Below are 23,736 nucleotides of genomic sequence, written 5' to 3'. Positions count from 1 at the left end.
CAGATAGACACGAACTGTTTATAAATGTAATAAATGTAAAGGCTAACTTATGTATTTAATTTGTATCGATCTGTTGAAGTTTCAAATAAATAATGACCTTTTACTTTTAAAGATTCCGCAAGTACCAGACAAATTTAGAGTTGTTGTTATCAAATATAAGAAGAAATCCAAAGGACATTACAATTCAGAATGATGTGACGATTATTTTTGACAATAATAATTGAGTCTTACTTTTCTACAGTACAAAAATATGTGCATGAATTATTTCGAAGCACCGCTAACAGTGTAACACTTTCTTTTTGCATTAAAAGCTAACAAATTTCAGTCTTTTGAAAAACAAAAAATGAAAGTTTTAAAGTGTTGCTATCAAAAATTACGGAAAGAAACGGATCACAATGAGCGGACGAAGTAGCGACGACATTGATGTCGAAATTGTCAACTTATATGAAATGTTGGTTGCATTCCTTTAATGTTTTGCTTTTTAACAATTACAAGATGTGGGCTTTCTAGACAGATGATTTTTAGAGTAGTTAGTAAACATACAGCATATCCATTATATGATTTGATATTAAGTGACTAACAAATAAAGCGACTTTACTGGCGTACTAAGCATGGCGCTTTCATTCCAAAATTGCGCTAAATATGAAATTGCCTGTTAAGCGTAACGTACTCCTCCAAAAAAGAGAAAAAAGCTTAAGAATTGAGTTATTATTTTTATTACAGACTACTTTGCATGGTTCTCATTAATCTGAATGGTACTAGCCGACAACATAGGTTTGGCAGCATTTATTTGTAGAGTCGTGAACAGTTATATTTATGTGACAAACTCAGCAGCCACACACATGGTTCTAATTATCGTCTTCCCTTGTCCATGTGGTCATAACAGAATTTCAGTTACTGTCCTTGCTTACTTATCTGTTGTGTCTCGTTGCGTATTTATCCGGCAGTGGTACTTTTTATTTACCCAGTTATAGTTTCTATGTTCTTGTCTTCAACATTTTCTAATTTTTGAAAAGCGGAAACTCGATCTTTGAAAATTGTTAGTGTAAGCCGATTTGTTTACATCATCAGTGAACCGGTTCATGCTTTCCAATCATTCATAGTTTAATTGTTCCTCTTTCAGAAATACTTTTTTCTGAAAACTTTCTATAACCAAGTCGATAATGATCATAATAAAATTTAAAGACATTCAAATTTATAATCTATACTTTGGAATAAACAGGAAAAAAGGATTCATCTTTAAAGATTCAGTTAAAATGAAATATTTTTCGAAGTAATATTATTTAGTGTCTAGTGAAGAAATTCCATTTTCTAACACAATGTTTTTAGAAAATTTCATGTAAAAAAGTTTGAAAAAAAATGAAAGTTTGTTGAGAATTTAGTTCTTTCTGATAATCGTAATGATTTAAAGGATTGATTGGGGTTTACTAATCGAAAGTTAAATTTTAAAACAAGTTGTATATTTTTTTATCGATTTAGGATGGAAAATACATGTTTCTATGCTTTATAATAAAATGATAAGAAGTACCGAATAAGAAAGACTATGGGTATGTTAGTTTTTCTTGATATTTTCAACTTAATAGTGCTTTTCGTACTGCATTAGCCAAATTTCTCGTTTCTCATGCATTACAACTGAAAAGAAAAAAAATAAAGTATTGTTTTTAATTAGCTGTATAAACACTTTATCATGCCGAATGATGCTTGTATTGGTCTAAATTTTCTCACTTGTTAACATCCACTCTGAGCATGTATCATAGCTGTATGAAAACGAAACTGAATTGTAAGCAAAGGAGGGAAGGAAGAAAACTGAAAGTTAAAGTAAGCTAAGAACCACTACACTAACTGTCAAATACCTTAAAAAAGCTATGAATAATTTAATCAAAAAGTGGATTCAGTGAAACAAAATGGTTTTGCGATTGATATTGTGAGTTTATTTGAGGCGACGACTTGAAACAGTTTCAGTGCCATGACTTATCCACTATCAATACGAATGATGCCAAGACTTCGTTGTTGAAATATCTTAATGTCATATGTTTAATTCCTGTATGTCTTTACAACCTCTGCAGCATTATACATGGGGAAGTTATCCCAGTTATTGCAAATTACTCAAACACATACTCCTGTAAGAAAAATCCCCCAGCTAATTTGTTTGATTCAGAAAAATTCTAGAACAGATTAGATATGCAAAGGTTGAGAGAAAGATTGCAATTGCATACTACATTTGTATTATTGATGCTATTTTTGCAATTGTAACTCTTAATAGTTGGCATTATTAAGAGTGTCTTTAATTTTGCTTGACGTAGGTATTTTAATTCAGTTTCCTTGTGGGTGAATCAGTAAAAGAAATGACGACCAATTAGTACTATTAAGACATTCATTTTCTAATAAGTTAAAAATATTTCAATTCAGTTTCAATAAACATTTCCAGTCACTTGATATTCGACAATAAAAACAAATAGATCAGGAAAGACAGTGAAAGACTGAAAGACTCTTCTTTTCATTCACAGTTAGAGATTAGAATTCTTTTTTTTTTTTTTTATGAGCGATTTTTATGAATTTCGGACAGGGAAATAATACTCCTTAAAAAATTTATTTAATTAAAAAATAATGAATAGAAGCTAATGAATGATTTTGCAAAAAATGAAAATGAACGGCAAGGTTAAATGACGATGTCAACAAGATTCGAATAATTTCCGTTCAATTAAATAATAAGAAATGATAATAAAAAATTTAAGGAGACGAAGATTATTCGGCAGATATTTAATTAGACGGAAATTACTGAACAAATAAGGTAAGTGATTTGAAGCGACAGTGGTACAAATTCTTATAAGTGATAACTGATTGTCCATTTATTTAGGTGCTAGTTTTTATGTTTAAAATTTTCAAATTGCGAAGACGAACGGAAAATATAAATATGAAGTTTGTGCAGATATATGATAATATAATTATCTTTTATATAAATTGATTTTAAACTATTTCTTTTCCCTTGGCATTCCTGATCCTGTTTTTGTTCTCTTGTGATTTAAATTTCATCTTTATGTATCAAGCAACATATCTTCAGGTAACAAGACAATTTGAAGATAGCATAAAGGAAGATATGACATATCAGTTGATAATGTTCACATCCATAAGTTAAAACTATTATGACAATCATGCAGAGAAGTCAGAATTTTGAGAGAATTTGCTTATTTTAAAGAAAGAAAACCATTATTTTTATGAATTGGAAATTATTATTAAAAGTTTCTCTTCTATCATCGCTTTTTGCAGATTAATGATTAGTAGATTTAAGTATCTGATTGCACCATAAAAAACTTGGATGGTTTTTAAAGTTAAATAATATAGGATTATAGGGATTTCAGAATATTTCAGAAGTGGAGATAATCTTTCTACAAGTTGATATAATGATTCTTCATTTGAAAACATTATGCTCTATCATGTGTATTTTCAGTGATGAAACTGTTATGCATTCCGACGATGCACTACCAACAACCTCTGTAACTCATAATGGTTTGTGCATGAAGTTCCTTTTTAACTTATATAAACTTATATTTTATAAAGATCTTATATATTTTTACAGTTTATAGATCAGATATACATCAGATTTATTATAAGCTTTTGTTTAGTACGATCTCCAGTCGATGTCGTTTTCATGCCTTCTGACTTGAGCAGCTACCGAAATAGAATTGATGCAAGTGTTGATGAACAGCGGAAATATCGTCAAGTTCTAGCGGGTTTGAGCAACAAGGTTAGTTGATCCAATCATACTAGATATTAGATGATCAAGCACAATTTACTGCAATTCAAGGCATCTCCGTTTCGTATGCATTATGTTATTCACTTTTAACTTCAGTCGTATTATTTGATCATTCTGCATTTTTTTTTTTTTTTTTTTAATATTCAGAATGAGAATAAAGGATATTTCACAGTGGACATGTGTTGATTTATTGACTGTTTGAAACTTTCAAGTGTTAAAAGTTTTAAGAAATCCAAAATTTCCAGGTGAAGAAATATCGAAAGCATACCGCAAAATCGGTAGCTCAGCTGAATGCTTCACAGGTTTCAGATGTTGATACCATTGGTGATATATTTCAGGTCATGTCACAGTACGTGTTTGGTATATGGGTTTTTTTTTGAAGATATTTGGAATTGGTTCAAGGTCATAGCTAATAAAGTTTATACAGGAGGAGCGCAACTGTATTATTACTCAGTTCAAGCCAATAATTGCCTTCTACCTCATGCATCATTTATTTGAATTATTATTACTATAAGACACATATGTTTCCTTAACTTTTTATTTGTATTTTGTACCTTGAAATTATGATCTATAATTTTAAGTTCACCCGAGATGCTACGTATTGGACCTGATGGACTAAGCGCAAATCCGCTGTTATCTTCCTCTTTCACTGATACTGGTTTTAAAACAGAATTGCCTGATAGTTCCACTGATATAATCATTCAACAATTACGTGATGAACAATTAAGGTATGTTTTAAAATGGGTATCATTTTAGCATATAATTTCAACCAAAATTCGATTTTCACGCATTTTATTATGCACTCTAACGATGAATGTACTATTACCAAGCTTCCTAACTCGTAATAGTTTGTGCTTAAAGTTCTTTTTTAATAATTTAATAAACTTAGGTTATATGAATGTATTTCATATATATTTGAGTTATTTCTTATGTAGGAAAAATTATATTATAAACCAAAAATTTGTTGTTAAGTTGTCACATTTAGTATAAACATAGTTTGTATAGGAAAATAATAAAAAATATATGCTATAGGTAGATTAATAGATAGATAGATATGAATCGAAAAAGAAGGATTTCATTTACTTTCTATATATGCTGTGAAATATTTATAGAAGAGAAGAAGTAATATTTCAGGAATGATAAACTGGAAGATTTAAATGATATATATAGGGAACAAGCAGAAGTTATTATACGTACAAATCAAAATTTGAAAGACGAGCTGCTGAAAACTCAGGAAAAATTGATGAAAATAACACATGAAAGAGAAATGGAACGATGCTTTTTACGGCAATACGATGAAGTAATAAATTTTTTTTCGAAATAATCCGTTAAAATTTTGTTTCAAGCTTAAAATCGTCAAAATTTCAAATCTTAGATTTGTATTTAATCTATACCTGATGTAGCTGTTTTGAAGTATTATTATTTACTGAATATATTGTGGATTATATTTCAAGGCAGTAGTATTAAGTGAAAAGGAAGCATATTAAAATGGGAAATTTGAGTGAATCTATAATTTCGAATTTTAATTTTCATCAGTTTCATAGAAAAAGAAGCGTGCAGTGGATGCCCAATACCAGCATATGCTCGAATTGTGGGTAGTTTTTAACAGACTTCGACGACAGGTTACTCATTAATTTTTTAAAATGATGTTAGAAATTTGGATACATTTTAGTCAGCGTTCTCGCATGGTAGCATTGTGGTAGCGACTGATTAATAGAACTGATTCAAGTCTTCTGGCGTTGGAGAATTTAAGTTATATTTGGGAACGAAGTTCTAAAGCCTCGTCATCATTATAGAAACGTTTTGCAGTTACCTATCCATCTAATGATATTAGATCTTATTAGGTTATTGAGTATGAATAGAAGTAAATATAAACAACAATTTTTGTTTCTTTGTTATATTTATTTCGCTTTTCCAGTCGTTTTATTCTTTATTCCCAATTGATAACAAGACGTTTATTATTATTGTTCGTACGACAGTTCCATGTTTAGTAAATTAATTCCCACTTTTCGATCCATTGTTAATCTCAAAGTTGGAAGCTAAAATTATTTAGAATTAAATTTTATGAAATTTAGTAGTTGTCTCTATATTTCGTTTAGTTCTTCGCCCTTCTATTATAATATATTGCATATATATTAAAAACATATCAAAAAGAACATAAACCCTTTGCATATATTTAAAAATTATTATAGAATGATGATGTATGACATAAGCGCACCATGTCGTCACAAACGCACTTTATCAAACTTCTTTTTTACAGGTAAGAGATTTGAGAACGGAAACTGAAAGTGATTTGGATAGACAACGAACCGAATTCGTACGCTGTGCAAATAATATGGAAGCACTTGTTCGTCAAGCTGAAATGAAGGTATTAATTATTGGTTTTCTCTAAGCAGTAGCTAATTAGGCTGTTGTGTCTCAGTTCAGCGCTAAGCAGTGTCAACAGTAGACAGCTTTTTTCCAAACTACTAAGAAAAATTTTAGGGAACTGAGAAAGATATTTCGAAATTTAAGAAGTATCTAAGTTAGGAATGGAACTGAACAAAGTACATACAAAGATAGTTTTTTAATTTGGTCAAGGTTTTAAGTAGATGAATAGTAAAGGTATTAGAGATCAGATGCTGATGGTTAATAGAGTTGGAAGTGGTATTTAAGCGGTTAGGTTATTGTTATAGAAATATGTTAGAATGTATTTGTTTGTGTGTGCTATACATATAGTATTAATGTGCTGTTCCAAAGATATCTCTTAACATAAGTCAGCAACTTCATGTTAAAAAAAAAAACAGCATAAACAGTTAAATTCTATTATATAGTTAGAAACGCGTTTAACTTTTCAGTAATGTTGCCTTTGAATTTATGAATATCATTGAATTCTGCAGGGAGTTTTCACTTTCCTCTGGAAGGTTATAGTGTTGAATTTTCTATATCTCATCAATTATACTTGTAGAACATTCTGCAAACAATAAACAGAGTTGCGAATCATAAGTTTTTATAGAAGAGTATTACTGATTTTTACTGGACTGAATTTTATTTATTCAGCGGAAACATGTTGCACTGGAAGAAACAAAAGATGAAGAAACAATGAATGATTTATTGAAAAAATATGAAGATGTAGCTGTTCGCAATATTAAGGTTTTAGTTTCCCATATAGTAATAATCATATCATACTAAGTCGTTCTGTTCAGTCTGTCCTTTACACATAAACGGACGGAACAGATCTATTCATGTGACGTAGTAAATGACTGAATATTTTTGATTCTGAAAGAAAATATACGTTAAATTGTTTCCTTCTCCTTTTCTAGCTAGAGCACGAACTGAATGACTCTAATCGCCGGATTGCTGTCATGGAAGATCTCGTTAAGAAAGCTAATGAAGAATGTGATGTTGCAAAAGATTCGTTGAAGAAAATTCATTTAATACCGGAACTAGATGAAATGCGCGGCCGACGAGCTCGTTCTGTTAGTCCAGGTTCGAATTTAATTAAAACTCATTTTTTATAATAGGGATGGCAGTAATTAAGAAATGATTTTGAAACACAGTTTGGTGCATTTGTGAGAAACTTGAGAAAATAGAAGATGTTGCATCATTGCTAATTAGCTGAATATGAAGAAAACAAATCGCTGCCAACATCAGAAACGGATCATTGCACTCACCTCGCCCATAATTCATCTTTAGTTATCATTCATTCATAAATGATTCAAAATGTAGGAAAGAAATTTCTCGGTTTGTTTGAAGCATTAGTGGTGCTTTCGTAGTGTGCTTCTAACATCGCTTCTAATAACATTGCTACCTTGATATTTCGACTTTGGCGAAGCATAATTCATTTGCTATTTCCACTACTAATTTTTGCGAAGAATCACTTTTTCAGACGGTTTCTTAGTCTATTTTAATACGATTCGTTTGGTGCGTGCTGCACTACAAGAGAAAAACAACAAAATTAAAGATTATGAAAGGAAGTGTAACGAATACCAAGACAAACTATCTGAACGTGAAAGTCGATTAAGCCGCATGGAAGAATTACGGCGAAAAAGCGATGAAGAATTTGTCGATCTTAAGAAAGAGAATGATAAAATGTTAGTTTAACATTTTGTTAAAAAGACCTTTAATAGAAATAAAAGTTTTTCTGATCCTGTACTTCTTTGACTGGATAGAAAATATGATGAAGAAAAATGCTTTTAGAGGACTTTGAAGATCTAAGAGCTACATTTCTGACTTTAATCTTGACTTGAATAGTGTAGCTTCTCGGCTACGAAATGTGTATCGGATGGATTTAGCATAATATCCTGTTTCCAATATCCTGCACAAGTTAAGATTTCAGACGACGAGATAAAGAAGAAGTTGAACGAAAATTTCGACGCTTGAATGAACGACTTGAACGCTTAGATACTGAGAAAAATGAGACGCAAAAAGCAATTGAACAACTTCAGAATGAAATTCTCTCACTTAATATGTAGGTTACTATTTTGTAAGTTATTATTCAGCTCAAAAAGATTGCATTTCTGGTTCCGGAAAATCTATTTACCTGACTTCAATATCTGTGAAATCATTTTTTACTGCTTGTTTATTGGTAATAATATTCATTGTACTTTGTCAATTATCACAGTTTATATTGTTATTCAACATAATTGCGATTGTAGCAACCACCAGGAAACGTTAAATGATATGTTCATAAAGCAGCAAGAAGAACTTGCTGAGCGTCGAAAATATTTTGAAGATGAACTGGAAGAATGCCATATGGACAACACCCAGAGACTCGTGGTCTTAAAGAATGACCTCGAGAAGTGCAGAAATGAAGTAGAAGAACTTCGGGATCAACTTCGAAATGCTCAAGCTGATTGTATAGCAGAGCGTCGTCGAATAGCCGAAAAAGGTTATAGTTGTTGCCATTTCCAGTTCAACACATTTCTTTCAGTCTGACATTTTTCTTTTGTTCTATTCTTGTCGGTGGTGAATTTGAGCACAGATTGGGATAAGAAAACAAACACAATCTTGTAGTATCATGTTATCATTAAAAACTAACTACGCCATTTATTACTTTATTAAGCTGAAGAAACTTGATTCATTAAGTTTTAACAACCAGTACATCTATTACAATAGTGTTTACTTAGATGGGATTATCGAATTCCACATTTCCTATTGAAAGGAATCAACATATGAATTATATTATTAAATATTTTTCGTTTTTACAAAAAATTATTACAACTATAAAATTATTGCAAGTCTTTAGAAAATGTCATTCTCGAGCATCAGTTAGCATTACGAAATTCACGCGATGAAAACAGAGATATTAGGATTGCGAATGATGCGAAAGATGTACGTTTGGTAGAATTGCAGCGTCGTATGGACAGTTTGGAATTGGAAGCGAAACAGAAGGAAGATAGTTTGATCGAAGTAAGTTTAAAGTAACTATTACAAGTACATAGTATTGCCTTATGATCAAAATATTTATTATTTATTTAATAAAATCAACTTATAAATATTCTTTTAGATTCGAAATGAAAAGTCAATTTTGATAGCTGAAAATGCTTCACTGTTGGCAGATATCAATGCATTACGTGCAAATATAACGGAAAATAAGAATATAATGGGACAAAATGAGGAAGCTTTGGAAAGTATGTTTAAAATAATAAGAAGTAATAGAAAATGTTATCGAAAAGCTGAGTTCGTCACTCGGTGCAATGGATGATATCTGCAGCTGATTGGTTTCTAACTCGTAGAGAATTTATCAACCACATTGCTGGAAATAAAAATTGAGAAACTTGAGAAAAAATTCCAGAGAATCAAATTAGGGTAGATTCATATTACCCCATGCGTACTTCTCTTACTGATTTCTCAACTCCTATCGTTCTCTTCACTAATATATTAGCTTAAAACTGAGGAGATTAATCCGAAATTAGAATTGATTACTGGCAAGTTTTGTTGCATAAGCTGGGCCAAAAAATTTTTTGCCGACTTATGAAAAGCTTAAGAACTCGCCAAGATTATTTAAATTAGTAAAAAGTAGTGTAAAGTTGCACTATTTTGGATAATTCGAGAAATGAAATATTGAACTAATCAATTTGCAAGATACTTGATTGAATTAAAAGATCTTTTTACTTGTATCAGTTTTCTTTGTTATGCTGACGCTACCATGTTGAAGTATGTTCAAATACAACGCTGTTTATGATTGCTTTTCTATGATTTTAGATGCTACCACAAAAATTTCTGAAATTACGAAGCAGCTGAAAGATCGTGACCAGAAAATTTTGTTACTGGAGAAAACAGTGGCTGACTATGAACTTAGAATTGATTTGGTTCGACCAATTCTTTCTTTTTTTGTTTTTTTTTGTTTTTTGCGATTTTACCTTCTTTAGTTATTTAATTTTCGACTGGAATGAATCGATTTGAACTTATTTATAACATACTCAGCTTAATCATAACTAGATTGTTTTAAATAACTAAAGAAGATAAAATCAGGAAGCCGATGTTCAAGACTAATTGCACTACATAATATAAGCAAATGGTCAAATAATGACATAGCATATGATAAATATATTCTATTATTATTTTTTTCCAGATAAATGAACAAATTCTTAATACTAAGGTGGAGAAGACGATGAGAAAGGAAGAATTGGAACAAAATGCTGAAAAAATTATTGCGCTCAATCAAGAAAAAGTGAAACTCTTGAAGTAGGTTTATTCAAAATTCTTATGCAAACGAAAACAAGAAATATTCTTTCACATATTCCTAACTTTTAATTGCCGTCTGATGAGTCCAATTTACACTAAGTTCTCATTTTTATTCTGAAACTGGGTGCTCTTTTTGAATAATCAAACCTACATCCTTGTTTGATTTCAAATTTCCTCTCTAAAGTCTGGTTCAGATTATTACACAATTAACTTTTTATAAAATTTTCCTTACTGAAGTAATTCTTTCGATCATGGATACTGCAGTGAGCTACGGCTTTGTCATAAAAAATATTTATAATTCTCAGGAGAAAGATGAATTAGAGATTTTGTTGCATAAGTAGTACATGGAATTAGTTTTTTTTTTGTTCGCATTAAAATTTATATTAATGTATCTACCAGAAATAAAAGATGAAAAGGAAGGTGAGGAAAGAGTTTTAAATTAGGTTAATAAGTTTAAAAATAAGGAAGGAATCTATTATTTTGTATTTTCTATTATGCTATGTTTCTTTATTATTTGTCGTTTATTTCAATTAGCTATTTTATTGCCTATTATTTTGTTTTTATTAATCAAATATACGTAACAATTGAGCCTTCATTATTTCTTCTATTGCTTGCTAAAGTGTTCTTTCAATCATTTCTTCGCTACAAATTGTTGTAATGGTACACTGACAAATTCAATGGCACATTAGTATACTCTGAACTTATCTTCGATGTAACATTAACTTGCTGTGTTTGAGCTCTTAAAGTTATCGTATTTTTACTTAAGACATATGTTGAGATTTTTTTGATGATTCGAATGCATACGACACAGTTTTTCGAAATATAGAAGAATTCAAAATTTCCCCTATAAGTTCATTCTTACTCAAACAATAAATGAAGCTTTGTATTCTAAAGATATAGCATAGGATTTTTCTAGATTTTAACACCTCTTGCATTAATGTTAACCAGTAATTTGGATCTTATTCTTTTGTTCGAAAGTAATCTCATCTAGTTGAATGATAAATTTTAAGAATAGCAGTAATTTCATCACTTTTAAAATTACTCACAATTTTTCCATTTCAGAGAACGTTCAGATTTGGAAGATGAGCTTGGTCGGATGTCTAATATCACGGTTGAACTGGAGAAAAAGATTACAGATCTAGAAAAATGCATTGAAAATCATATTGCCCAGGTAGAATTTCATCATGATTTCCCAACCATAAATTAAAGTAATAGTAATGATTACTGGGGGAAATTAAAGATTATAAGGTTTGATCATAATGCTGCAGAAGGTTTTTCATGGTGAATTCATCTTTAGGGAGCAATCCTCAATGATGTTTTGGAACAATACAAACTGAGAGAGCGGGAAACATCACAGGCATTAGCTGATTCACAATTTGAAATAACCCGACTGATCGGTTAGTTTGTAATAATATAATTGAAGAATAGTTTATAATTTAATAATTTATTCGAGCAGTAATTTGATTCATATAAGCAGTTATCGGTTGTTCTGTAGATGAATTAATTAATTGAATTTTATTTGAAGAATATAATATTTTATCGTTATTATACTAAATATTTTTTTGTACTACTTAAAATGAATTAGTTAACTTATATTGTGCTCTCAAATGAGGGGATAACATTGGGGTAATAAAGAACTAAGTGGATGTTTATAAATCAGTAATGTTTGTTTGTGAGTTCCTAGTATAAATAAATCATTCAGAGTATTTCAGTTACTGGTTTCACCTCCTTTTCTCTTTCCAGAAATCAATAATAGAATTAAATCAGAGCATGATGATGAGTTAAAACGTGTGTACAATGAATATAAAGAAACAGAGAAGAAATTTATCATCCAAAAGAAAACGGAAATGGAGAGTTACAATGATACAATATTTGCCTTGCATAAAAATAAGGTAAAATTTTCTAAAAGCAGTAAAAAATTAAGGATTAATTAAACTTTAAATTCTCTTAATTCCTAATATCGTAATTTCTCAGTACGTTGTATCTTACATGATTACAGCCACACCCTTAATTTCTATATTACTTAGCTTCCTTAAATTTACGTGGATCACATAACTTATAATTTCTTTTTATTAAGTTTCCTAGTCACCATCACGGGTACAAGAAGATTTTTGTTGTGAATCATATACCTTGGTTAATCAAATATCAAAAAGCTAAAATACTTAGTATACATTGATACTTCCTGTAACAAGCAGGAGAAAATGCTGTGAGTGAGTTGAGAAAATTAAATTGAATATCATTGAATTGATGAATTCAAAACAGACGACATATTAGGTTTAAGTCTATAATTAAATTTAATCAATCTGAATGAAAGCTGGAATACTTTAAAAGAATTGACTTGAAGCTCAAATTTTAATCCAATCATGAACTTTTACCTCTAGCAAAACTTGGAGAAATCATTAACTGAAAGCGAAGAAAAAATGAAAGGACTTTCTTTGCGGTATGAAAATGTAACGTTTGAAAAGGAAAATTTGCTTACTCAGTTGGATGAAGAAAAAAGACGATACGAGAAAGAAACGATTTCATTGCGACAACAACTGGATGCTATTAAAAAACAATATGTTGAAGAAATTGCTGAGTGGGAAAAAATCCATGCTGAGGTTGGCCTTATTTTATTAAAAAGAAAGGATTAACAATTTGAAGTGTAGAATATGTTCATGAAAGGCAGAGGATAGTAGTATGCCATATGTTTAGTTTGCCAGCAGATTCTCTTTACGTTTTTGAATTTGTTCAGGAGCTCTCTTACCTTCTATGTTCTGGAGGATATAGAATAACCAAGACATTTTATATTTATGATACAATGAATTTTTGTTTTTCTGCTTAAGTTTGTGTTCAATATAGTAATTTCTAAAATTTTTGTGAAATGGTTTTTTCAATTTGAAATGGTTACACACTGTTTTTCCGTTCATAGTTATTTCTTCCTTGTTAGGTAGAAAGTATATGTACTTATTTTTTTCATAGAAAGACAGTTCATACAATTTGGAAGTGTCGAAAATGGAGGCTATTATAAAAGCGTTGAATGATAAACTCCAACAAAGTGAAGAAGTGGAATCCAGTTTGAGGCGTAAAATGGTGGATTTAAATTTGCTTATTGATCGCGAAAAAGATACTGTCAAATTGACGCAGTCTGAAATAACCAAAAAAAAGTAATTTTTAAATAATTTAAATCGATTAGTAGGAAGTGACTGGACAAAATATTTACGTTTTTGTATATCTTTCTTGATCTTGAAACTTTAAGAAGCAAAAATTATTCAGCGAAGAAATGAAGTTGGAACTAGAGAAATTTGATCAGGAACGTCAGATGTGGAATGAAAAAATAAAACTGAAAAATGAGGAACTTATGAAAGCACGTTGCAATATTGAAAGTTTACAAACAAAATGTTTGGGATTGGAAAAGACGCTTCAGTTTGTTGAAAGCCGCTTAGATAAAAGTAATCTATTGTTTTCAATTCTTTTATATTACATAACTTACGAAGTAAAAATTAAGTAAATGATAAAATAATTTAAATGATTTGACAACTCTATAAGAAAGAGTAGTTAGTAAATAAATGCTTAATAAAAGACTTCGTATGTGTGTCAGTAAGTGATATGATGATAAGATGCAGGCAGCATTTTTATATATTGGCCTCTTATAAACATTGTTATCACTTATTACTTTCACTGCTAACACAATATTCTCAAAAGACCGCTAATATTTCTTATCAACTCGTAAAATTCATTGTAAGATGGCGCTGGTTATTTGTTTAATTTTAAAGTGTAATTTCTTAAGAAACACAAAATTTATCGACGACTGAAAATGAGTTGAAACAAATAGAAGATAGAATTGCATCACGCATGAATGAAGAAGCTATCCTCAAAAATAACCTTGCGGAAAATGAGCGAGAAAAGATTGATCTAAAAACAGAACGAGATAAATTGAAAGCTTCATTGCGAGAAACCTGCACGCAACTTGAAGGTGTAATTTTGATCCATTTTTTCAAAAATTGTTATAGCAGAAGAAAAAAACTATTGAAAGGAGTATTGTAAATGCAACTTGTTATTGTAGTTTAAAACACTGTACTTAATTTTTGTTCTTCCAAATAATTATCAGTTGATTGAATATTTATAATTATAATTGGCGAGAGTTTTTGTTTTTGATGTTGACAACAATTTCTCAAAACTTGTGAAGTTTTTAAAAGATTAATTCTAGAAACTTCTAATTTCCTTGCAAAAATTCGCATGTGATTTTCTAAACTCCATTTTCAGTTTTTTATCTGAGCATAAAAGTTTACAATTTATAATTTTTCACCTTTTTAGTTAATTCAGGAAAATTGTGCACTAATGACAGGCTGACTGGCATATCAGTTTGAATTGTAGTAAATTTTGTTTCATTTTTTGATTGGATTTTTTAATCTGTACCTTACAACACACTTTTACCCATTTATTCATATTTAATTCATTGTTTTCTTGCTGAAACTGATACAATAAATAGCAGTTCCTTTCAATAAGTTAAATTTGTTTATCTAACAGCTATGTGTCATTTTCTATATTTCCTGCACAAAGTTTAATTTTTACATTTTAGAAATGAAAGGTAATGAAGAAATTTTACGAAAAGAGATTGCAATGATGGAAAGCAAATTGCGGGATGAGGAAAAACGAGCACAAAAATTATCAAATGATTTGAAACAGTTGGAGAATGAGGTAAAGGATTTTGAAATCAGATGTGATCAGATAATGAATGAGATGGTTACAGAAAATGATAATGTGCTTTATATCCAGAATATTTATACTGAATGTGATGCATTAAATTGTTATCCATTAAGTGACTTGTTTAATTTAAACAATTCTTTCCGAAGGAATTTCAGAATAAGGATCTTGAAGTGGTATTATCAGAGAAAACGAGCAATTTATCAACCTTGACAGTTCTGTTTAAACAATCTGAGAACATGCAAAAGCAAACGATAGAGGAATTGGAAAAGGAAAAACAAAAGGTTTTGAAAAAAATATATCCTAGACCGTTAGTATAAAAATTTTGAGGTTTCTATTAAACAGGAATTTCTAACCTGATTATTTGCTTTAATAAGAAATATATTTGTAAGAAGCCACCATTTTTTAGCTTGGATTGAAAAAGAAAACTGAATGCAATATTAATATTTTCGTATCTGTTTACTTATATATTTGGTTTTTCTTTAATTATGCTATTTATTCTCTGTTAGAATGAATTCATTTGTTCATCATCTTGTAATTTCAAATTTTTGACAGAACTGTAAAACTGAAGAAATAATAGCAGCTTTGCAAGCTGAAAATGGAAAGCTAGCATGTGATCTAACCAATACTCATAATGTTTTGGAGCAAAAAATAGCAACAAATCAACGAGTAATAGATGATATGATAGGGAATTATAAGGCTGCGGAAAAAGGTCGCATTGAGGCCATACGTCAAAAGGAAAGTATTGTTGACGAATTGAGTAATTTGAAGTAAATCTTATTCATTTCCGTTATTTCATTTGTAATTCACTTAATCATATCATTTAATTATCAAAAATTGAATTATGGATATTTAAATAATGGTGTTTGGAATGGGAAAATTCATTTTGTCCAAATCGAGAGCCCTTTCTTAACTTAAACTTTTCTGAAGGATTATGGTTTGACGTTAAAGACACATCCATTTATACTTTTCTGTAATTTTTTATTAAGTTCCGTGACAAGTAATTGAGAAAATTTTTGCATTCAATGGATAGATAAAACGGACTGGTTAACATTTAATTCGGTACATCATATAAGAAGGCACATTATTATTAAATGTAGTGCGAGGAATAAATGGTGGGTTAAGGTTTCTTTGGAATTCCTTTGAATTATTTAATTTTTATTTTATTCTGTGCAGAAATCTATTGGCTGCTGAAGATGCGAAACGAATGAACATTGAACAAAAGTTAGCAGAATCTGAAACGTTGCGAAAAGAGCTGGTGAAAAAGGTGGTACATTTTGAAAATAGCGCTAGAAAAGCATTGAGTTTTACAAGTAAGTTAATTTCCAACATATATTATAAGGCGTTTTCAGTAACTTAGCAGAATGTTATTCAGCTTTATTTATTTAGTAAGTTTGTGAATTTTAAATTTTTTAAAAATTTCTTGACAATCGTAAAATTTTTTGGTGATTGATTTGAGATCTTGTTGCACTATCAGAAATTAATTGATATATTTAATTCTTTTTTTCCTCTTTTTTGCAGAAGCTCGTAAGCTATCGCAATTTCGATCATGTGTTTTGGAAATGGATGGAAAAATAAGTCAAGATGTTTCTCAATCAGGTAATTCATAAATATCAATAGAGCGCATATCAAATATAAATTACTAATGTTGAAAGGTTTAGCCTTATGGCAATTTATCTGATTCATACAGCTTCGCTCGTTTTATTTATAGGTGCTGTATCAGTGTTTATTTGAAATTGTAGTATGTCAGACTATATTATTCAACACTATAGTAACAACAGCAAATGTTAATTGCTTTAAATTTTCTCCCGATTTCAAATCAGAAATTTTTAATTCTATCTACTAAAAAGCACTAGAACTGGAATAAGTTGCTTCTGAACAAAATTATCGCTTTATAAAATGATATTTTGATGAAATTCAAACAGATAAAATTAATTTTGGAGTGTTTAGGTAATGGTTCTCTACGTCGTAGCAGTTCAGCATCTCCTTCTCCTCACGTACGTTTTGATTTAAATTCTGATGCCGAATCGATTAGTCCCGAAAGCTTAAATATAAGTTCATCTGTTGAAATAACATTTCGACACTTGAAGGATCGCATTGACGAGCTTGAACAAGCCAGGGTATTAATTATAATTGCTTATGTATTATCCATGCTTTTAAAGTTTTATACTTTTACATTTTAATTAAAATTTTTTACACTGCTAGCAAACCTTTTTTTTTTATACTTAAACTTTATAGTTTATGTTTCTATTATTTTTTTTTTCCAAAAAGAAGATGGCTAAATGAATAAGTAGAGCTTAATTATCTGCAGGCTGATGAATCAACCACATTTATTCGTTTGAAAGCTGATAGAGAACGGGTGTTAGATGAGAACAGGAAGTATCTAGATAAAATTCATTTGTTGGAACGAAAATTAATCGAGCTCGAAGAAGGTAAACTTATATGATCTTGTGAATTTTCAGTTAAAGAAAAAAGTGCGGTTTTATGTGATTATAAAACTAGGAATAAATGTGATTTTTACATTAATGAAATTTATATTCAAGCGAATTTCAAAAATTTTTAGATAAACGGCACTTGGAATCACGTCTTTCAAGTTCACGGCAGATGTTGGTATCACAGGAAGAAAGTCTTCGTGCCAAAGAAACTGAACGAAAAGCATTGAAAACTCGCGTAATGAGCGCTGATCTTCATGTTCGTGATAAAGAAGCTCGTCTTTCTTCTTTAAATGTTAGTTACTTAGGAGAAGTTTTATTGGAAGTCTTGGTTAGTTCCCAGTATGTTAAGGGCGTAAACCGAGCCACATGGAGATATGGATATCACGCAACTTTTTCAAATTACTGCCAATTATCCAAACATTGATTTATAATGGTATTTACAATAGCAATTTTGAGTTTCAGTAACGAGGATTTATGTTACAGTGCAGGAATGTTTAGGAACAGGTAACAGCTTTGAAAAGCAAAATATCAGCAATGGAAAATGATCACAAAAAAATGGAGGAATCCCGAATGATGTGGGAAGAAGAACGATTGTTTTATGAGTCGGCTTGTAAAGATGCGGAGAAGAAGGTGGAGCAGTGCTGGGCAGATATGAAATCAGTAATTTCGACAAAAGAAGTATCGTTTATGTTATTAGATATATCACAGAGTGATAAGGAGCTGGATTAAGCAATAGGACGTGGATAAATCTTTTATTCTAATAGTATCTAGAAAGAATATAAATTAACAAAAAATGAAATAAAATTTAAAAGTTGGTCCATAGAACCTGGAAGAACGTTTGAATGAGACGGAACAATTGCTTTCAAAAACACGACAACAATGTGGTGAATTGGAAAAAGCGAACAGGGAATATAGAAATATGTTTAAACAAGGAAAGGTAAAGTACTCATCATTTTTTTTTTAATTCCTGAATACTTTTTTGTTTAGATACCAAAAAAGTGGCTTGCATTAATACAATTTAAAAAGCTTTAGTAATCGCGTATTCACTTTAAAATATTAAATAAAATGATTTGCAATTCTGGATTAATTCACTTAAATTCGAAATAAGTGATTTAATATAATTAAGGCAGATGAAGGATTGGGAGAAGATCGACGAAATCAGGAGGATCATGCAAAGATCGGTGACTCGGATTTATTGTCAAAATTAAGTATATTACAGCATGAATACGACAGCTGTCTGCTTCGCTTACGAGCGAGCGATTTAGGAAGACAGTCTCTTAAGTATGTTTTCAAAACTTACTGAATGATTTAAGATATATTTTACTTAGATATAGCTCTTTCAAGTATATAAATTTTGGTATCTTAAAAATTTTTACTATATTTTATCGTTAGTAATAATCTCATTTATGTATTAGAAATGACCTGAATGAAGCAAGAAATCGGCAAAAAGAGACATCTCACAGAATTGCCAACATGCAACATAAACTGGAAGAGATTCTTGAGGAAAAGAACCGTTTGCAGCAGCGTCTTTATGTCATGGAAAAGGTTTCCTTTTTTATTCCGAAAAATTCCATCTATTGTTTCTTTGGTTTAATATCAATTCATTTTATAAAAAAGACGAAAATTTTATTACTTCTTTGTAATATTCTTTGCAACTTACCAGAAGCATTAAAAATATTCTCCTCCCCCACATCATGATGAACTTTTAAAATAGAATTTATGTTTAAAACACTGAAACAAAGTACGTTTTTGTATGTCATGTAAGCCTTTAATTTTTTTCTTGTATTTTCAGTTATAAAATTGAAAAAAAAAAAATTGTTATTTAAGCGAGAAAAAGATGATCAAGCGATAGGAAAAGATATACACACGGAGTTGGAAAAATTGCGAGCTGAGAAAATTGTACTTCTTGCGGAGAATGAAGAATTGAAAAGACGTTTAAGCAGAGTTGAGGTGGAGCATCGGGAATTTGATGCCTGTCGTGCACGTCTTGAAAGAGAACGTTTGGCCTTGAAGCGAAACATTGAAACGGTAAATTTGATTGTCGAGAAAAGGAGACGAACATTCCATATTTTCGGATCACTGTCTAATTTAGTTCGTGGATTGACTTATTGGGTTTGCAAGTCTGTAGTAGATCACTTGTGACTAAAAGTCCATTAAATTATTAAGGCTTCATTTTTCTCAGATATCTGTTTCTGCTTGATTTCTGTCACTAAAAGTGCAATAAACTTAACATTATACCACAGCGTATTGAAATGTGCAATGAGGATCTCTTTTTTTTTTTTTTCTTATTTTTAAGATATACATATTTATAAACTTAGTATTTCGTTTTTTCTTTTACCTGTTATTTCATTATCCCTCATTAAATGTTACTAAATACTAAGTGGAAGTGTTAATTTTGAAAAGCTTTTCCAAAGTGACATTATTATTCGAGATAGTTTAACTTTTCTTAGCTTTGATTGTACACGTTAGAAACAAAAACTTTTGGATGTGATAGATTTTTTTTTTCAACTTATTATATATATATATATTATAAGGAAAAAGAAAGTGAAGTTTTTTTCAGTTAGAAGTGGAAAAACAAAGAACTGATGCAGCAATGCGTCAAATAACATCAGAACGTCAGGCACTGGACAAATCGTTAACAACAATGGAAAAGGAGAATATGGAATTATACAGGAATTGCACACAGCTGCAAAATCAGGTTAACTTGTTCGGCTGCAAGTTCATTTACTGTCAAATCCATTAATTTCCTGATTTAAATTCAATAAAGAATTATTATTTCAAATTATACTGAGCTCAATTTTATATCTAAAGTTGAGGTCCTGAAAAATTTTAACTCAATGCTCCAACACTTAGCAAATGAAATCACTGAAAAGTCTGAATCTGAAGTGCCACTATTTTTTTAGGTTGTTCAATTAGAAAAAGAAAACAGTTCACATTTGGTTAAAGAATCTGCAACACAGTTAAGAGTATTGGAAAATAAGCTGATACAAGCTCAGCGTGAAAGGCAACAAGTAATGACTTTTTGACTTTCAATATTCCTTTATTTATAAATTTATTTTGTATTACAAAAGGTTTGTTGACTCAATCAAAATTTTCATACCTTATTTATCGATTAATTAAGATCAGTTTTGTCGGAGAATTTTTAATTGCTCTTAAGTATCACTCAGATGTCTAAATTAATTTAAACTGCACATGAAAAATTAATGAGTGTGAATATATGAGGAACTTGTTTTTACTTGATATTTAAGGTTCCCGCTTATGTTTACTCAGAATAGCAGGTACCAGGCAAAGTAATAATTTCTCCCATCTTATTGTCTTTCGCTTTTAATATGAAAATTTCAATCAGTTTTTTTTTTTTTTTTTTTTTAGGTTGAACAACTTCTTGAGCAGCGAGAATTAGCATATGCACAGAAGATTAAGCTGTTCGAGTCAAAAATACTAGTGCTTAAAGAGCAATTGGATACGGAGCGGAAAAGGCGGTTGGAGGTCATGGAACGAACAGCGGTTGTTCAGCGAAATCAACTAGAATTAAGGTCAGACTTGGATGATTCTGTTTCATCAGTACACCGGCTTTCACTTCACCTTCCAGAACGTTACGAGCTACCTACTGAAGCACGAATTCGAGCACATAGTTTGAGCAGTAACTCTTTCACATACTGAAACTTGAAATTTATCACGAAAAATCATTATCTAAAGTTTCTCCTCTTTACTTACTTACATCATTGATTTTTGGGAACCTCCTAGTTGCAAGTCTTTTTTGCTTATCTTTGACAAAATTTCTGCCACACGCTAAAAGTTGACAGCTTGCCTATTTATTGGCTCTGTATTTTACTTCATGCATGCATGATGAATGGATTTATAACTTAGAATTTTCCAGAGATGGATAATAAAATTTTAGTACTGATTCCCTGCTAAAATTCATTTCTATTAAACGAAATCTTTTCATACTTTTTTCACATTTTGTAATTTAAGTGTTTAATTAATCCATTTCACTATAGAAAATGTTGAAAGTAACACATATTTTTCCAGAGATCAATTTTGTGCGTGAAATAGCAGTTTTCCCTCTTAGTTTCTGCCCTATTCAAGTGAATTAGGAATTCTTTTCGGGTCTTAATGAGTTTTGCTTAAATTAGCCAATATTTCTCATACAGTTAGGACACGGTGTTATTAAGCAAAATTATGATTTTTGGATTAGAGGACCAAATATCCTAGAATCAATAGATAGCTGTTACAAAGATTGACTCTCTTTTTAGAATATTTTATCAGAATAAAAAATTTCCCTGTACGGTACAGCAAGTTTCAGGCTGTATCGACAAATTAGACGAAATGAAACAAGTGCCTCAAAGAATTAGAGCAAAAAATGAAATCACTGTTATGGTTTCTTTCTTCTTATAGTACATTTGCAGTCTATTTATGCAAAAAAGAAGTATGAATTTGTTCTAACTATGGTTTAACTTTTTAAAGGTTGTAAGTTAGGATCAATACATTTCACGTTTTCTTTGTAAGTAGGACTTTAATACGTGATTTGAATTTAATATTTACCAGTAGAATCATAAGGAAATAATTATAATTTGAAAGAAATATGATGTTGCTATTGCTAATGCATTAAAATATATGGAATGGTAAAAGTAGATTTTCATGTCTGACTGCCAGATCTCTTATTATTTACTAAGTAAATTTGCTGAATTAGGACATATGTTTAAAGCAACATTCAATACATCGTGATCATAATTTGACCTTTCTATATAAGTAATTATTTTCAACTTACAGCTTAAAATGCTTACATGCTTTACAAAACTTTCATTTAGTTCATCTGGATTTTTTTTTCTTTTATTTTCAAAATTCTTTGGAATGATCTGGCTTTCAGTTGTGTCTTATTAGAATATGCGCAAATGCATCCGCTTATGATTTGTCTATTTTGTGCATGAAAATTGTTTGCTTTCCAATAACTTTATCAATTTCTAGTCAGTAGGTCAGCAACTTATCAACGTTTCATTTTTAGTTAGGCTACAGCTAACTTTTTTGGAGTTGTCCCAGCAGGTGCTATTTGTTGTTAGTCGGAGAATACAATAGCATAGTAACAATTCCATTCGACATGTTGTTGTCAGATCCTAGAAGTCCAACAACTATTGTCATTGGGCATTGCAATTGATCATTTCAAAAAATTCTATTTTGGACGGTTTTCTGAAATTTGTTTTTGAAAAAGTAATTGATATGAAAAGTTAATCCTAGGCTACAACGATGGCAATATTCTACGACATCGATCTGTACCGCTGTTTAGACAATATTTATATGGCAATTCATCCTAAGATCTCTTTAAAAAAAATGCTTTAAATCCTTTGATTTATTATTACTATCTGTTTGTTATATATTTATTTGTTATCAGTATCTGTGTATTGCATATGCATTGTATTTTATTTCTGACTAAGTTCTGAGTTTGGAAGTGATCTTGGAAGAACTTGAAAATCATGTCTCTCGTTGTGTGTTTCCAATGTAAAGATATCTTCCCTTATTTTTGGAAGTGGTATTCAACTATCCCTGCTTTCTTTAATTAATGTTTGAAAGTTTTCCTGGAATAATTAATGATGATTCGTTTTAGTTTTAAAGGAAGCTTAGACATGGGTTCTACACTATTTTGTTTTCATGTTTTTGAGAACTTGTTCAGTATGGTTTATCAGAATTTTGTTTTAAAAAATTCAAGCTTGAAATTCCTAAGATTTGAGTAAAGTTTAGTTGTTTTTGTGATAAATTGAAATTGAAATTTATTTTGCTTAAGCAAAATATTCTGTTTATCGTGTGTGTGTTTATGTGATATATAAGAGATGGTTATATGATCTATCTGCCAAAAGTATTCCTGCCAAATGTACACGTATGACGCATTTATCTATGGATCTCTTATGATTATCGGTAGTTCGTATTTATTTGTTTGGTTACATACTTCCTTATCTCTCTTTATTGTTTACTATGTTAATTGTTTATCGGTGAAACCATACAATGCAAATAAATGTTTTTCATATGGATTTATTCAAGTTTGTTTTCTAAAATGGAGTACACTGATTTTATTCTGTCATCTAACTTTCTGAAATGATATTAGAAATCATCAGATAGACAGGAATTTTCGAAAACATGTATCTACATTAATGTATACTTAATATGCAGTAGAAAGTGAAGCAAATGGTATCATAAGTAGTT

At 30.2% G+C, this 23,736-nt stretch overlaps 1 protein-coding gene across 4 annotated transcripts; it reads left to right on the top strand.

Moving 5' to 3' along the window:
• Positions 1–395: 395 nt before the first annotated feature.
• Bma-che-10 (PQQ enzyme repeat family protein) lies at positions 396–21,896 on the top strand (the record flags this gene model as incomplete). Of its 4 annotated transcripts, XM_043079170.1 has the most annotated exons (41): positions 396–451; positions 3,449–3,507; positions 3,624–3,745; positions 4,000–4,103; positions 4,336–4,482; positions 4,889–5,054; positions 5,299–5,376; positions 6,015–6,122; positions 6,794–6,886; positions 7,057–7,222; positions 7,623–7,827; positions 8,073–8,204; positions 8,392–8,624; positions 8,982–9,145; positions 9,243–9,366; positions 9,941–10,047; positions 10,311–10,423; positions 11,486–11,594; positions 11,721–11,820; positions 12,167–12,315; positions 12,805–13,023; positions 13,385–13,569; positions 13,679–13,854; positions 14,193–14,378; positions 14,985–15,103; positions 15,268–15,393; positions 15,665–15,879; positions 16,286–16,422; positions 16,631–16,708; positions 17,060–17,229; positions 17,421–17,541; positions 17,673–17,836; positions 18,043–18,222; positions 18,368–18,481; positions 18,671–18,825; positions 18,960–19,089; positions 19,372–19,572; positions 20,105–20,242; positions 20,448–20,555; positions 20,914–21,077; positions 21,848–21,896. In XM_043079170.1, the coding sequence occupies 41 exons, from the start codon at positions 396–398 to the stop codon at positions 21,894–21,896; spliced, it is 5,670 nt and encodes a 1,889-aa protein (XP_042935104.1). The 4 variants fall into 4 exon arrangements, with proteins under 4 accessions (XP_042935104.1, XP_001896619.2, XP_042935106.1 ...); XM_001896584.2 differs by lacking the exon at positions 21,848–21,896 and having other exon boundaries at positions 20,914–21,204; XM_043079171.1 differs by lacking the exons at positions 396–451; positions 3,449–3,507; positions 3,624–3,745; ... (3 more) ...; positions 5,299–5,376; positions 21,848–21,896 and having other exon boundaries at positions 6,090–6,122; positions 20,914–21,204.
• Between the last annotated feature and the right edge of the window lie 1,840 nt (positions 21,897–23,736).

This window comes from Brugia malayi, assembly GCF_000002995.4.
Source record: "Brugia malayi strain FR3 genome assembly, contig: Bm_v4_Chr2_contig_001, whole genome shotgun sequence".
NCBI lineage: Eukaryota > Metazoa > Nematoda > Chromadorea > Rhabditida > Onchocercidae > Brugia > Brugia malayi.
The sequence above is the reverse complement of the archived record's forward strand: the minus strand, read 5'-3'. Positions and strand labels throughout refer to the sequence as shown.